The 17107-nt window shown below is 37.3% G+C and overlaps 1 protein-coding gene across 1 annotated transcript in view; it reads left to right on the top strand.

Annotated features, from left to right (window-relative positions):
- The window catches only part of BABAM2 (BRISC and BRCA1 A complex member 2), a 173827-nt gene that overhangs the window by 47314 nt on the left and 109406 nt on the right, over positions 1–17107 (top strand). Inside the window, exons 5-6 of the mRNA XM_063328660.1 lie at positions 5752–5946; positions 11221–11295. Of these exons, the coding sequence (XP_063184730.1) occupies positions 5752–5946; positions 11221–11295 (270 nt within the window). The remainder of the gene's footprint in view (positions 1–5751; positions 5947–11220; positions 11296–17107) is intronic.

Genomic DNA, 17107 nt, shown 5'->3' with positions numbered 1-17107 from the left:
TAAGATCTGAAGTGTGGAGTTGTTCCTAGTTCTAGTGGAGATTATGGAGAACCATGCGAACAGTGTCTAGACAGAAGAGAACTGTTTAATTGAGCCTCCATCTGTTTGCTCAGAAATGACAGGTAAGTTCTTCCATAATATGCTGAAAAAATGATAACATTAAACATGATCATAACCAATCTGAGGTGGGCACGTAAGCCTTCACGTGAGATGCGCATGAATGAAGAAGTAGTTGCAGATGCACAGTTTGAGTTGATTCATACTTGTATATTGTTGTACAGTGGGCCCCTTTCAGTCTAGCTGGCTAACTTTTGAGTAACTTAGTTTGCACTGCAGAGTTCCCTTAAAGATATCTGTTGGCAAACAAGACAAGGAATTTGATCCAAGTCTGGATTTCTTTATTTTAAATGCATTAGTGATTGTTCTGTAAAATTTGATTAACTCTCTGGAAAGTCTGCAGAAATCTCATTTGAAATTAGAAAAGATTTATTGAGTGAAATATGTAAGCTAGTTTGTCAGTACTCCAGTCAGTAGTCTCATTTTTTTTCTATAAAATTAATTTTAATTGCAATTTTATAGCAATTTCAGATAAAAAACTCTTTTCAGCATGCATGTCATTTTCGTAAAATGATGTAAACGTATAAATTTTGTCAGGGACAAAATTGAAGGTGAGCAGAGCAGAAGGAAATTTTGAGAGAAAATTTGCTGCAGAAAGCAACAAGTCTTTGCTGTATACATATTTGCTGGTTATTTCTTTAATTGGGTTTTTCATACCTGCCAGGCTTCAACAGTCTGGCTGTAGAAGATGAGGTTATGTGTGTTTTCGTGTTTCCAGGGTTTTTCTGAAGCCGTAACAACTAAAACTAATAATTTTGAAGTTGCATTCAGAGCATAATTCTTATGCAAGATCTGAGTTTTGTAGCAAAACTTGGAGCCTTGGAACACAGAAACGCTGGAGGTTTGTCTGTTCTTCTATGTTTTAAATATTTTAAAATACTATTTCTTAAAAGGCTGTATTGTCTAGGGTTGGAATACAGCCTTCAGGCAAGCAATCAGAAAATGAAGCTCACAGGCTGCTACTCCTTTTTGCACCAAAGCCTTGAGCTTGAGATTTTGCTTATTAAAACAACTTCCAAATTCTAATAGTATATACAATTCTGTATTGCTAACTCAAATTTTATTTAGAAGGTCCTTTATCTCTAAAGAAGGAGGTCAATTTACCGTTGCATGGGCACTACTCATTGACAAATCCTTGCATGTTCTCAGAAGAATCATTATAATGCTGAAATTGCAATGATCAGAACATTCTACAAGGGATCAAGTTGATAAACATCAGATTCTGCTTTAGTTAGGTTTCAACAATGTATGTTACAGGTAGTTGCTTACTTTGACTTTGATTTTAAAAAAAGAAGGAAAATTAAAGAAGGTACTGTTTGAAACCGAGCGAACAATGTAGTATGTATTTTGGCATACTGGTGAAATTGGATCACAATAAAATGGTTTTAAAGTATTTTCATATGAATGAACCTAGTGCTTAGGGCAAATTAGCAACACTTAAAAATATGTAAGAAGAAATGTCGTACATAAATATGTCATTGTATTCAGAAGTGTTTGTGTTAAAATTTATAAATTTAGATCTTCTGAAAAGAACAGCACTTCTGCAAAGTTAACACAATGTCTAGAAATGTGATGGCCAATTTCCAAATAGCAAGCAGTACCATAATATAATTCTAAAGTTAAAAATTAATGTTTATTTAAATCAGAACTTGCGTTACAGAAAATTTGTGTAACCATCATATATTCACCCTTTAATCGGTGAGAATCTGCTGTAATTGATACATGTACTGGGTAGGTAGTTGAATTTTTCTTCAGGTGATTTGTTTTTATAATCAGTTCATACTTTGTTTGAATCTTTAGTTACTGAATTAAAGGTATTTAATAAAGATCCTACAGTCAAATAATTCATTTTAATTTCTGTAGCTTTAAGGCAAGATGGCATAAACAGTGTTTTGATGCAGTGCTCTTGAATTCTTTGAAGAGAGCAATACTCTAGCTCCATGCTGGACAAATGACAATGGATTTCCTCTTGCTCTTTTTTTGTTCTGTAGTGTAATGTTATTTAAAAAACAAAAGGTTCAGTTGCATTTAGGTCAGTTATTAAAATATTGTTGGTCATTTCCTTTGACAGAACATTTCTATTGTGTTATACCAGTGTCATTAGGAGGAAAGGTTATTCCCACTTGTCTGGCTGATATCAATATGTACTGGCATATTACATCCTCTGGCTTTCTGGAAATGCTTTATTTGAGCAGCAGCTTGGGAACAGGAAATTTAAGGTTACACACAGTCTGGTTTCAGACTGCATGGTACAAAATGTGTTTCCTAGAAGACGCTGTCTACCTGTAAAATGTTCTCTAGTATTTTGTAGAATCATATAAGCTTAAATGGGTTCCAGTTTGGAAGAAATTTTTATCAGCTGTAGATGGCAGACAAGGTGGAACAAGGCTTTCAGTCACTCTGTAGTATGTATTTGAGGAACCTGTATGAACCGTGTTAGTATCTGACCATTCACCAATTACTCTGGAATATATTTTACCTTTTAAGATACGGCAGTGGTAATATTCCCATTTAATAGGTGTTCTTACTGTCTAGGACAAAAAACAACAGAGTACTTCTGCTTCAAGTCATGGTCAAATGTGGAGTCTGTGGCACTGTGGTAGCTTCTAAAGGCAGAGGTTCAAGGATAGTATCTTAGCCACGCTGGGCAGCCCTTTCTACTAGAATCATAGTGGGCAGGAGAATAGTAGTACAGTTTAACCCTGTAGCTGTTCATTGAACTGTTCATTCATCCATGTAAAACAAAGCGAATCGTGATCAGCAGTTATGTCCTCTTGTGTTTCTTCAGCTGAGCCTGTCAGTCTTGGGTGAATCTGTAAATTATATAAACATGAGGGCTTTTTCAAGTCTGTACTGTAGAGGTAAGTGTTCCCTTAAGTGCTCCATCCACACTCTAAGATTATAATTATTTTTTTTTTTTGTCAAAGCAAGAACAATGTCTATGTTTCTGAAGAATGAGAATGAAAATTCTGAATGAATTTCCCCCAACCATTTTCTTTTTTATGTATGACAGAAATGTATGTTTTTCATTCTAATCACAGGAATGAGCAATACATAGACAGTTAATGCAGCGCTGCCAGCCATAGTCATTCAAAAACCATGAATCGTGTTGCTGAAAGTCATGACAGTGATCTAAAAACCATGTTTATGAGACAGGAAAAGGATTGTATTCCTAGATTGTATTTCTTTTATTTTTGTCTCTCTTTTCTGTGTGTAGATAGTGCATACACAGATTTCTTTGCCTCTCTGGTAGGTATTAACTTAAATGAGAAGGGTTGGAGGGGATGGGTAGAATGTAGCTGAGTTTCTCTTAAAATTGATCCCCTCCAGGATTGGGAACTTCAGGAAAAACAACATGTGGTGAGATTTGAGATAAAATTGCCTTAGTAAACATTATAGATTTTTTTTTTTCCTGCAAAAAAGGCAAGATTTTCAAGGAAGGAATAGATATTTCATGTTGCTTTCGCTGGCAAATTTGGTTTGTGTGTTTTAAGTGATGATGCTGAAAATGAGAAATTAATTTTGATAACATCTTAATATGGAGGGAAACAAATACAAAGTTGTGTAAAGATAAATGCTTGAAGTATTAAGTCATCATACACACATACTGAAGTCTGTATAAAACCATTCCAAAGGGATATATCATGAACTACAGTCATCAGATATAATAAAAATTATAAGCCTTTTTAAAAGAAATAGCCACATAGTTAGAGATTAGGCTATGACTAGATTTCATTGTACAGCTGATGGTATGGTGCCTGGTGAATAATTAATTAATCTTTCTATCTGCCTTTCCAGAGTATCAGATGATAAAATTTGTACACATCTCTCTAATTTCTTTTCGGGTCAGTACTATGGAGTCTTACCTGGATAAGAGCCTCTGTTTCTGTTTGAGTTTTTTGTAAACCCCTTCACAGAATCAAAAAAATCAAACTGAGGTTGGAAAGAGCCTGTAGAGACCATCTACCTAGTTCAGACCCCTGCCTGGGCAGGGTCAGATAGAGCAGGCTGTCCAGGACCTTGTACAGTGGGGTTTTGAGTATCTCCAAGGACAGAGACTCGACAACCTCTTTTGCAACCTGTTTACTTGTATTTATTAGTCTTGGTGTTACACAAAATATGGATAGCTTGTATATTTTCGGGGACTTGGTTTTTATCCAGCTTCATTCATTTACTTAACCTAGGTTAAGAACGTAATTTTTTATGTGTTTGAATACAAGGCGGTCTTAAGTTAGCTTCTTCAAAGCACAGAAATGTTTTCTGTCCTTTCATTGTAGAAAATGGTGCATACCAAAGCAGTTTTTCCACTGCAAGGTAAAAAAGAGCTAATGCTTTTCATGTCCTTGCCAAAGAATGTAAATTATGCATATAATTTACTAATGAAATATTTGCAACTTCCAGGACAAAAGTAACCACTTTGGGTTCAGATACTGCTAATAATTTTATTTGAAGCTACTATATTGAGTTTTTTGTAAAATACAGACATCTTTGCCAGTTCTAAGGATCTTAATGTTAAATGTACAATCCATAGAATTTAAAAACCCGTTGCAGCTAGTTTGTTGTCATATGTTCACGTGACATACAGAAATTCAGAATAATACTGGTTATACTGAAAGCTGACCAAAAGCTGCATGACGATGTTAACATGCCCTGAGCTTGTATCAAGACCTGTTGAGGACTTCAGCACAAAGCATGTGGGCTTTTGCATCAGAACTGTCTCATGTCCTATCAGCATGGAGTACAGGGTGAGTTCTCATCTGCCCTTAACATAAATCCATTCTAGGTCAACCAGATGTAGGCATGCAACACTGATCATGTTAGCTATGGTTTGTAACACAGAAAACCTCCTGAGTAAATCTTACTGTGCATGGAAGACTGCTCTCAGCCAATGTGAGAGTAGTTAAACTGAGAGATACCATCACTACTGTGCTACTGACACAGTTATCTTCATTGTATTAACATTTTTATTTCTCTTAACTGTGTTTCTTCATATACAGTCAACTTGTAATAAAAGCTTCTGCCAGGCACATTGAAGAGACTTGTGTACGGATGGCATTTGTGTTACAGGGATGAGTCAAGGTAGCTCTAGTGAAGAGACAGTCAAGGTGAAGTAAAGCACAAGGTTGAGGCAACAGAAGAGAACCCATTTGCTCCACCGCTGTCAATACTGTACCCACTATTTGAGTAGTGGAGCAGAGTAGTTTCTGTAGTTGCTGTTAATTTAGCATATTCACTTGGCTGACTGCTTTTTGGATCAGATACTGTGCGGGGTTGTACTTACCTGATCCCTGTATGTTTCTCATCAGTTTTAATTTCTTGAATTCAAACTTTACAAGTTCTCAGATGCAACATCATAATTTTGGGGAAGAACAGAATGGTAATTTGGGCCTATCTGTGTCTGGTAGTAGCCCTGTTACCAGTTTTCTGGTAGGTCCCTGTATGGACTCTTATTTTACATTAAGGTTTGCTTTTGCTGTTTGACCTGGTTTTCTTCCAAAGCATGATACAACCTTTGCATTTGATATGGTTTAGCTTTGTCACAAAGCTTCCCCATGCATCTGTGCCTCTGGTGTGAGTGCTTGTCTTTCTGTTGCTGCAAACGATTTTGGTCTCTGTTCTTTTCTAATTCAACAGAATTTAGCTTCTTGGAATCCTTCAAACCCCGAATGCCTCCTGCTTGTTGTGAAAGAGCTTGTGCAGCAGTATCACCAATTTCAGTGCAGTCGATTACGTGAAAGCTCTCGTCTCATGTTTGAATATCAGACTTTACTTGAAGAGCCCCAGTATGGAGAAAACATGGAAATCTATGCTGGAAAAAAAAACAACTGGGTAAGCTATTAAGAATGTTTCTGCTAAAATGCTTTTAGTGATCCTTTTATTTTAATAAATACAGCTCTTGCCTTGGAAAACTTGAGTTGTTTCTGTGGGTCTCCATGCTTTATGTTTCCAATGGAGAAAACTTCTATTTGACTCCAGCTCACTTTCTGCATTCCCTGTTTTGTACTGGTATTCCACTACCTTGGTTGAACCAGATTTCCTGGTGAGTAACTGTTTTTCAACCTGATGTTAGTTCATCTGATTTATAGATGAAAACTTTAAAAACTGTTGAAAAGTCAGTGCAGTATTTACAGGGCACAGTTCAATGTTAGGTGGAAGCGTGAGTTATCGCTGAAGATTTGAGAGGCAGAATAACAGGTGTTGCTATGATACCTCGCCTGGGCAAATCAGCCTGCTTAGGGGTAGGATGTATTAGGGTGTGATTCCACATTACAATTGAGTTGATTTCATTGATAGCTGCAGCTGCCTGTATCTCTCTGGCACTTGTCTAAGCTGAGATGAATTGTTTCAGGAACCTAAACTGGAAAAGGGGGAAAAAAGACCCAACTAATTTTCTGCAGAAGGACAGGAGGAGGTCAGATGGGCTAGAGAAGTGACTTTGTAGGGCCATGTCTTCATACAACACTCAGGCTTATCTGTTTCCTGAAGTTGTACCCTTTGCCAGGGAAATGTGCCATGCTGTGTAGAAACACTCTAGGTACACCACCTCAGCCTTTTAAAATGAGGCTATTGGCAGTGTAGACATTTTGGTTAGTGTGTGATTTGATTTTTTTAAAAAAAATTTTTAACTGATCTTTGCCACAGAGTAAGCTTTGCAAAAATGGGTCTTTTCAACTAGTAATGTATTTATCATGGAAAGTTTGGAGTAAGATACATCAGGACATATCTAATTGTGTTTATGCTGAACACGTCTCCCTCCTGCTTTCAGCAATAGCGTACTCTTAAGATACAATGGCCTTCAAAAGCAGTATCTTCTGAAATAGATGCCATCTGAAAATTGATGAAAATTCAGCATTCTGGTTATCAGGGCCTAGAATTCAGCTTTATGTCACTTTAACCATCCTGAAGTTTTAAGTGATGCAAGGTTGTTTACTTTACAACTCACAGTACTTATATTCATCTGCTTTTCTTTTCTTAGACAAGTCATCTAGGCTTTTTTATTTTAAGCCAAGAAAATTTTCTTCATCAGAGAATTTCAGATCTCTTTTTTATGTCTATAGATCAGAATATTTCACTGAAATTAATTTGTTCTTAAATGTTATTCTCTATAGCTTGCATCACAAACAATTTGCCACATCTGTATCATCAGACTGTTTTATTTAAATGCAGAAGGCTTTCTGAACCGTACTGAGATTTTGTCATAATTTTTGGCAGCTGCCAAAATTCTACTCAAGATTGTAGAAAACTAGGGTTTTTTTCCCTTTTTTATGGAAAAGCCATATCTACTAAAGCCTTTTGAATGTTTCCTCAGCCTATGGTGACTAATAAAGAAATTTGTTTTGCATTTGAAATGCTTAGTTAAAAATATTCCAGTAAAATAGATCTTAAATACATTTTGAGGCAAATCCTTTTAATCATTGCGGAGCTATTTGAGGTTTCTATAGTGTGTGCTTTGTTTTCAAAGTTTACATTCTCTATCAAGAAGACTCTGAGGGTTTTGTTTGGAGATTCTATGAATCTGGTATCTGCATGACAGAGGCTTGTTTGCGCGTGTCTTAAAACTCAAAACTATGAAACTAACCTGTATGGTTCTCCTTTCAGTCCTTTACAACTGTCTTGTTAGTCTTGATGATCAGCATAACAGCAGTGTTTATCTGAAATGCAAGAGGTAACCTGCATGTTATGTCCTCTGCCTAGAAGTCATTGAAATTTGTGTCGTTGCTGTCTCTCAGGAATCGGTAGTAGCTCAGCAGACTTCTGAAATAATCATCCATGAATGAACCTTGCACAGTGTTATGAAAGCAATCATCTTAAGTGCATGAGTTTGAAGTTTGAAGAGGAGGCCTGAATTCAGTGCTGTGTCCCAAAATGGAACAGAAATTTGCTTTTATACCTTTGTTCCAGTACCTTCAGTTTCATGAAGTGATCTCCAAAATCTATAGACAAATAGACAAAACATTATCTAGCCTTAGTAGCTTTGTGTTGGCAGAGCACCAGCTGACACAGATGCCCATTAACTGTCTAATCTCTCAGTGCTGTGGCCAGAAATGGATCCGGCTTGACCTGTTGGCTGCGACCAGCTGGTTGGGGTTGGGTAGGTGAGCACCATGGACAGGGACCGCTCCTTGCCCAGCTTTTGGAAGTAATACATTGCATAATAATACTGACTGAATGACATAAAAGATCTAGGCTGCAAGTTCCTATTTACTTGTATGTCTTGGAGCAGCTGATGTTTTAATCAGAGGCCATTCATCTGTTCAGTGGCCATCTCTGTTCATCAGACTTGGTATTTTACCAGAAATAATTTTCTGGATTTTATGGCAAATGTTGTACGGCATTTTTTGGAAATTAAGTCCAGACAACAAGCACCATCTATAATATCCATTTCACGCTAAATAAAAAGTGAGTGCCCTGACTGTCATCAGGGCAGTTTTTGTATTATACATGCACAAGAAGTTGGTGATTTTTCTCCACGTATAAGTAATGCAGTGTCAGAAAGTTGGTGTCTACCCTCACAAGTAGCGTCATCAGGAGAGGTTTCAGAGTCTGGCTTTAAATTAATGTATGCTCACTTTTTGTTGCATAGTGTTTCTGTGTGCAATTACTTTGCCTCTATTGTGTGACTACCAGGGACAAATTTTAAGGCCAATTCTGAGCTAGCTGGGAGTAGGAGGGTGGGTTACAATCTACTGTCACGTAGGTGACCTTACAAGGGTCACAGAAACCCTTTTGACAAATGATATATCTGGCAAAGTACTGTTGGAAAGGTTTTGATTGCATTCAAGATCTTGTTTTTTCTTGTTTAGTGACTGGAAGGTAGAATGAGTTATCTGTAGTTCATGCCTGATACATAGACCAAGAAACAAATTGGCACTGGTACTAGCATTGCTTATTGTCCATCTGCCTAATTCAGCATCTTTTTCTATATATGCTTAGTTGCTTGGGGTGAAATGTTTCCTTAATTTAGGCATAAAATAATTGACGGAATCCAGTTCTGTAGAATTTTTTCCTCCTCGGTTTTAATTCATGTCAGTACCACAGCAAATAATGTGCCTAGCAACCAATCCCTTATATTCCTCAGCTGTCCTGCTTAGCAGCTTACCATTCATTTTGGAAAGCCAGTTTCCATTGGCTTTGACCTCCAGTACTTTCTCAGACAGGCTTGTGTATTGGCAAGCTGTTTTCCTTCAGTATTTTATTCAGCCAATCAATATGCACTGCAGTTAGTGGGCTCCACGATTATGGAGGCTTGTGGTCTGGTGGTATATGGCTAGTGACAACCTTCATGTTTTCTTTTATGCTGAGCTCAAAGCAATTTACGGATTAGCACAGCTAATCGAGAGGGGAGGCAAAAGTACTGGCTATATTGCAAAGGCATATGTCAAATTGTCAATATCAGTGTAGTTGACTGTGAACGCTTTCCTCTTGAAGAGTTGTAGTCTTTGGCAAGCTGTCCCCATAACTGTGTGGAGTTCTTATGGTAACATCTACTATGTAGTAAATGTAGTAAAGCAGTGACCTAAACGGTACCCTTCTGACATCTGTGTGGGTTATAAGCCCTTGAGTATTGAGGGGTCTGAGCATTGCCACAGATTGCCCAGAGAGATTGTGGGATCTCCATCCTTAGAGATATTCAGATGCTGTCTGGACATGGTCCCAGGCAACATGTTCACTGTCAAGATTCTCTACATCTCTTCCGTGGGTCTCTGCTGCATTTGCTAGAAAGGATGCTTCCATTATTTCAGACGTATTACAGGCTTTTGCTTATCACAAGGTATAGCTGCATACACGATAAAGATGATCCTGTTTAAAACTAGTATAGTGTTTACATTCACCCTTAATGAGAATTGCAATAGGCACATTCACCATAGATGCACGTGCACTCTGTTAAAATTTGTGTATTGTACACTTCTTGTTTGAAGTATTTTTCTTCTCGCATTGTCTGGCTATGCAAAACATTTAAAATATTAAAGTGAAAATTAGATACAGATGATTATGGTCAGGAAAAAGTAAAGTAGTACATATGTGTTACCATGGGAGAATGAATGCTGCATATTCATACAGCTTGTCTTTGTCCCATTGCCTGTTAAAGCGAAGTACTGTTTTTTAAAAATTGTATGTCATCACGTAACTAAGTAGCATATATGTGCAAAAATTGGGCTGTGTTAAAACTGAAAAAAGTTTTGCTACCTTGTCTCAAGATGTCCTAATATTTTGTACTTAACTGCATAAAATTAATGTTTAACGCTTTTTGTACTGCTAATTCAACATGACAACTATAGCTGCTGTATGGCTACTTTATTGAATTAAAAAATAGAGATGACAAAAAATTAATATGGAGGAAATCAGGGAGGCATTTGTTTTTCAAAAAGGGCCAACTTCATTGCTTCATAACCAGGTGGACAACGTCTGGTTTTAAGGAAGTGTATGAAACAGAAAGGAAATCCTTTCCATTTCCTTTGCATACACTTTATGCATAAAAAAAAGCAATGTGTATGGGACGCTTGGCAAAATTTCAGTGAACGGTTGTCTAGGTGTTAATAGTCACATAATTCTGAAAACAAATTATATAAAACCTTCTACTTCAGTTCTTTCCTCTTTGTTTATTCAGAAGACACTTTTGATACATTCTCACCTTACTCAACACAAGTTCTTTTATGTATACCTGCAATGTTTGTGAAGATGCCTCTATTTTATCTATATGCTCTTATAAAGTTGTCAGTTTTTTACCTTTGCTTTCAGACCATTTGCAGGTCTCGCCGGACCTTTGTCCGGAAATGAGTAGAGCCAAGATAGATCTATATTTAGAGCCTAACAAAGTATGGTCTGATTTTTGTCATGCACATTGTTGTATTCTGACTACTTTTTGCTGTTGACTTACTGGCAGTGATGGTTTTGAAGTGTTTTCTCATATAACATCTGAAATCTGTAAATTATTTTTTTCCTCTTTAGTAATTCCATTGAGAAATGTTGTTTTAAATCTCAACTCTTTTGTTTGGTATGAGCTCTTACACATTTTTCTGGTTAATATTTCATCCTCAGAGTGTTCAATTTGTGGTTCTGCTTTAGGCACCAGGTCTCATTAGTGTTATCTTTTTTCCACAGACTGGAGAATTCTCAGCTCGCTTCCTATTAAAGTTGCCTGTAGATTTCAGCAATATTCCTACATACCTTCTCAAGGTAAAACGAATGTCTAAGTTGACAGTATTTGTGAGAGAATATGTATCAGTAACTATTTTGACTTTCCTACCCTCCTTCTCTCTCCAAAAATTCTCCAAGAGTTTGAAAGTCCACTCTTTCTAAGCCTGATCGGATTATATTTTGGAAAGGTGATTTTAGATGTACTATTGTTTTGCATGCTGTTTTACCAGGTAGTAAATATACACCTATCACTCTGAAAGACCTCGCAGGATTTGGGTTGTTGTAGAAGACTGTATACAACACGGAGGTTCTGGCTTTTTAGACAATACAATAAGTAGCAAACTCTTGACCATACCTAAGGTATTATTTTGTGGAATAAATTTAAGTATTTCCAGATAAACTGCTTTGATATGAATATATGGAATTTCGTGCTATTTAAGTGTTGGGGTTTTAATAAGCAGTCCAATTATACCGGTAATCTTGATAGTAGAAACAGAAAAGCAAACTAAATATACCATTTCTTAACAGGGAGTGAAAGCAAGTACTGGTGACATGGACTGAAGGTTTTGATGATTACTTTGCTTCATTGTTTACAATAAATGTTAATTTGACCAGATACTTTAGAAAGTAGGACTGCAGAGTATTGATGTGTGTTGGAAATAAGTATTTCTTTCTTTGCTAGGGAGAAAAAAAATCAACCAACCAAACAAAAAAACTTGTGACAAACTAACAACATGGAATAATTCGAAATTAGTGATTTTCACAGCAGTGGGACAGTCACTCTTTCAAGCAGTTACTGTGGAAGCCCATCATAATGTCAATATTACTATATTCAGAGAACGCAGTGAGAGATCTGGGTTCTCTCTGTCTATCATTGCTGTCAGGATGAAGTGTCAGAACTGCTACTGCAGGCAAGGTTTGAGTCAGCTGATGTTGCCAACACCCATCTTTCCTTTAAACTGTATGTCTGCCTCCTTACTCAGCTTTTTACTTTTAAATATTTGGAAAGGAGAACAGCTACTTAATGTTTAGCAACTAGTGTGGTGAGATGAAAATGTCAGTGTAGATCCGATTAGCTCCTCTTCATCTTATTGTTAGAACTGTCTTCAGCTATTGCTAGATCACGATTGCTAGTGTGAATCTTCAGTGTTTCTCCAATTAGATACCTTGAACTAAGAACCATGAAAATAAAGGCAGGCACAACTATAATCTAACTGAAATTTTTGGTTGTAGTCTGAGGTAAGTATCCTATGATCTCTTTACCTTCAGTAGACTGCTTGCTGTTGGAGTAATGAGCCACTCCTAACTTTCTCCAAAGCCTCCAGAAATTTTCAGTTTGTTCCTGTGTCCATGGTAGCAGCCCTTCTCCCAGCTGCTGTGTTTTTCACTTGATGGGAACATTTCCAGTCAGATGTAAGAGAGTTGGCCAAGGCCTTCTTAGGGATGATGGCACTGAGAAGCAGCATGCAGCAACAGTTCACCTGTACTACAGGATAGCTGCGATTTGCTTCTGAAAGACCCTGTGGAAAAAAGGAGACTGAGAACATCCAACGTGAACTATGCTGTCTGCTCATACCAGAACTCCAAACTGTCGTATTTTCCAGGAACAATATTAAATTAGTCAAGACTTTTAGGACGTGTTCAGTAGCTTCAGTCATAGGGCTGTCTCGTAGCCCTGCTCAGTCTCTGTGGAAGTGACATGACTTGAAGGTTGGAAGGTGGTGTATGACTTCTGTAAGTAACTGTCATTGTGTAGGAACCCTGTGACAGAAACAGATTCTACTTTTCCTTCTAAAGAGTAATGTTTTAACTCATGAGAGTGTACTCCTCCTTACTGTAATTCCCTATAACATTCACTAAACATCTTCCGTCTTCCTCTAAACAAGGTTGGTATACTGTGGATAAATCGTCAGTGCTCCACAGCCGCTTCCTGGAGCGTTGTTCACCCTGGCTACTGAATGACTCATTAATCTGAAGGAAAACGTGTATTTATTTTGCGTGCATGTGTGATGTGAAGAGACACACACAGAAGGTAGCAGAATCAAACTTTCCCAGTCTACCTTTATTTTGACATTTCTAAAATCTTAATCTCTTAGCTTTGGAGTTTTAAAATTAATGTATTTTTGTATGTAATAGCCTGGATTTTTACAACTTCTTGCTGGGCAACTGATGAAATCCTTAGCTTTCTTGTGCAGACTTCTACTATGCAAAGCGACAGGTTAACTGTCTGTGCAAGGAAGATGATGTGTAGTCTGGATGAGAAGCCATAGGAGAAGAAACACTGTTTTATTTCAGTAGTGTGTGTTGATGGCAGGAGAATTGTTTGATTCAGGCTCCAGCATGGATTATGACAGAGCGTGTTCTGTAGCAGGCATGGACCTTTTACTCCTGCTGCCTGTAGCTCCTTGGATTCTGACATTATCAGTTATATGAATGTCATCTCATATGCCAACAATATAGAGGCAGGTAGAACTGGAGCTGCTCCTTTGTGGTTGAAATATTTATGCTCTGACTACTCCAAGTCCATAAAGCTCTTTTAAAAAAAAAAACATATTTTTTTTTTAAGCTGTTCATGTCTGTCTTTTTTCTGTTTATTTTTTTTAATGCACTTTTGACATACATAGATCTTTCATTTGTTGCAATAACAGGAGTTTATTTTCCATCATGTCTGCCAGTTGTGTTGGCTTCAATGCTACCTGCTGGATTACGGTACATGATAGATCATCTAATGATGCAGTGGAAATAATGGTTAATATATTATCCTGAAAGGTGGAAGAGCAGTCAGTAATTGAAGGCTATTAGTGTATTAACACCTTAATGTTTAACTGTAGAATTTAACGGCTTTGAATCATGTTCTAGTCTGTAGCCAGCATTATAGTGTGCAGTAGCTTCTCTATAATGATTTGCAAAGTCTAAACCTGTGTTAATGCTCTCTGCTATCCTCTTTTTTGATGTTTAATTAATACTGCTTGTATTAAAAACTGGTGAAATATTTAAAGACCATTATTTTTGCCTCATCAGTCGCTTCTAGTACCCCAATGATTTGTAATGCTCTTCTGAAATTTTTATTGATGTCAGTAGGTAATCACAGTACAAGTGTGACTGTAAAGCTGAATACAGTAAGCCAATATTCAGATTTGAGGATGTAAGCTGTGAGAACGGTCTGTAGTGTTATAAAATATTTGGAGTTGTTGAGAATACACTCCAGAATCATAAGATCTTACTCTCTCAACTTTGTACTGATGGTGGTGAGAGTATTCTCCTTTCCCTATAAAGAATAAAAATTGGAATGTGTAGCATAAGTTGGGTTGTTGTGGACCACAGAGGTGGATTTACCAGGTTATTTTAAAGGTATTCACTGCACCAAATTTACAATTCAGTTCATGTGTGTGCATTTTAAGGAAAATAGCTGAGTATATGAAGGAGAGTGCAAATGATTCAAAGAGCAATGCAGAGTATACTGTCTCTTCCTTTGAATTCTGAAATTCTAGTAAAAGTTCTTCAGTTATTTATTAGGAAATGTAATACCCCTTGTAATGGCTGCAGCAGATGAATATTTATTTGTAAGTTTTCTTGACATATTCCTTCACATTTGAAAGAAAAAGTATCATTATTTTCCAAGCTAAAGAACTGTTCAAAAAGAAATGTTGGTTTACAATGAAAAAGCACATTTAGGAAAGCACACTTTCATTTTTTTTTCCTTTACAAAGTTATGCTTTAATGCAAACATTTTGAATTGAATGTGGACCTTTGTATCCACTTTTGCATTGTTTTCTTATGCAAATCCATTTGACATAAATGAAAATTTTAAGTGTTTCAACAACTGCAGAATCAAGCTGGTGGCTCAAACTACTGCAAGGTTCCTTACTGATAAGTCTTTAAGGTTCTCTTACTTGACAAGAACATGGTTTTGGCTCAGGAAAATCCTTATGTCTGTATCTGTTTACTATTATACTTTCCCTTACCCTTTTTTGCAGTTGGATTTTTAATCAGCACATTCATTTTGGCTTAAATTCTTTTCTGTTGGTTGCAGCATTTTTGGGTTTTGCCACAGTATCTTATAAATTGAAGTATTCACTGTACATACGAGTTTTGAGAGTCAGTCTCTAGCTCACCTTTGTGCTTCTTTACAGATCCCATGTATGCCACAGTAATAATGAAGGTAATAGACTTCGCATCTAAAATACCTCCTCCAGATTTTGTTTCATTTTTCGTAGTTGTGTTCAGCTAGGGAACATGTGTTATCATAATGATAATTCATTAAGTATCTCCAGTTCAGTAATTTACAAATTGTACTGGATTATGTGACTGTAGTATGATTGCACAAGATGAGTGAACTTGAGTATGTCGCCGATGATGCTGTTGAAGCAAGACATTTAAGTATGTTTCTTTTATTTTCATGGGGTTTTTTAGGTTTTGGCTAAGTAAGATGTGCCCTGATTACCCCTACCTTCTTGTATGTAATTTTTGAAGTATTCATTTCCTATTCTAATGTACCTGCTTGTTGTGCCCTGGCGAATGGCTAATATTTGGACCAATTTAGCTATGATGCTGTGACCAGCACCCTTCCAATAATTTCTTACTATTCAAGTGTAAAGGAAATATGCAAAGCAGACCTAATTTCTTTTCGTAGAAAATTTAAAAAAATCTTTAAACCTGTTTTTTCTGAAGAGCTTTTTTGTGATGACCATCACATTTAGTGCGTATCTTTCAGAACTGAAACAAATAACAGACATTGTCTAGACACATTGCCAGGGGCCAAACAGTTGTGTGTAAGACTGTCAATGGAAAAGGTTTATCCTCAAGTTCAAACTGAAAGATAAGAACATATTTTTGTTTTTCCTTACTGTGATTTCATCATTTGGAAGCCTGTTAAAAGGCGTCAGTGCAACTTTTGTTTACGATGTAGACCAAATTCCAAGTACTGTGAAAAGGCTGCAATACTTGCGTATGTTTGAGTAATCAACTATAGTAGAGAACAAACAGAAGTTAAGTATAATGTGCACGGTCAAATGAGACCTTTTCCCGGCTGTTTTCTTTACTATTGTGATTTAGCAGTTTGATTTATTTGACAGCACTTAAGGTTTGCATGAAATTGCTGCAAATCCCAAAACACAAACACTCTGTATAAAAAGTAGTATTTCTGCTGTTTAGCTCAAAAATTTGAGCTAAATATTCTGAAAAAATGGAAAATAAGGAGGTGATCAGTCCCAGACAAGATGGCTTTTGTTGCCTTCTACAATGGGGTTACAGTGTTGGTGGATAAGGGAAGAGCAACCGACATCATCTACCTGCAATTCTGCAAAGCGTTTGACGCTGTCCCACACAATATCCTTGTCTCTAAATTGGAGAAACATGGATTTGACAGATGGACCACTCAGTGGATAAGGAATTGGCACTAAAAGGGTTGGGGTCAACAGCTCCATGTCCAAGTGGAAACCAGTGATGAGTGGCATTCCTCAGGGGTCAGTACTGGGACCAGCTCTGTTTAACATGTTTGTCAGCAACACAGACAGTGGGATTGAGCGCACCCTCAGCAAGTTTGCCAGTGATACCAAGCTGTGTGGTGCGGTCGGCACGCTGGAGGGAAGGGATGCCATCCAGAGGGACCCGAACAGGCTTGAGAGGTGGGCCTGTGCAAACCTCACAAAACTCAACCAGGCCAAGTGCAAGGTCCTGCAGGTGGGTCAGGGCAATCCCAGGCACAAGTGCAGGCTGCGAGAAGAATGGATTGAGAGCAGTCCTGAGGAGAAGGACTTGGAGGCGTTGGTTTATGAGAAGCTCAACATGAGCTGTCAATATGCCCTCACAGCCCAGAAAGCCAACTGCATCCTGGGCTGCATCAAAAGAA

This window comes from Chroicocephalus ridibundus, chromosome 3 (assembly GCF_963924245.1).
Source record: "Chroicocephalus ridibundus chromosome 3, bChrRid1.1, whole genome shotgun sequence".
NCBI lineage: Eukaryota > Metazoa > Chordata > Aves > Charadriiformes > Laridae > Chroicocephalus > Chroicocephalus ridibundus.
This window is presented reverse-complemented; position numbering and strand designations above follow the sequence as displayed.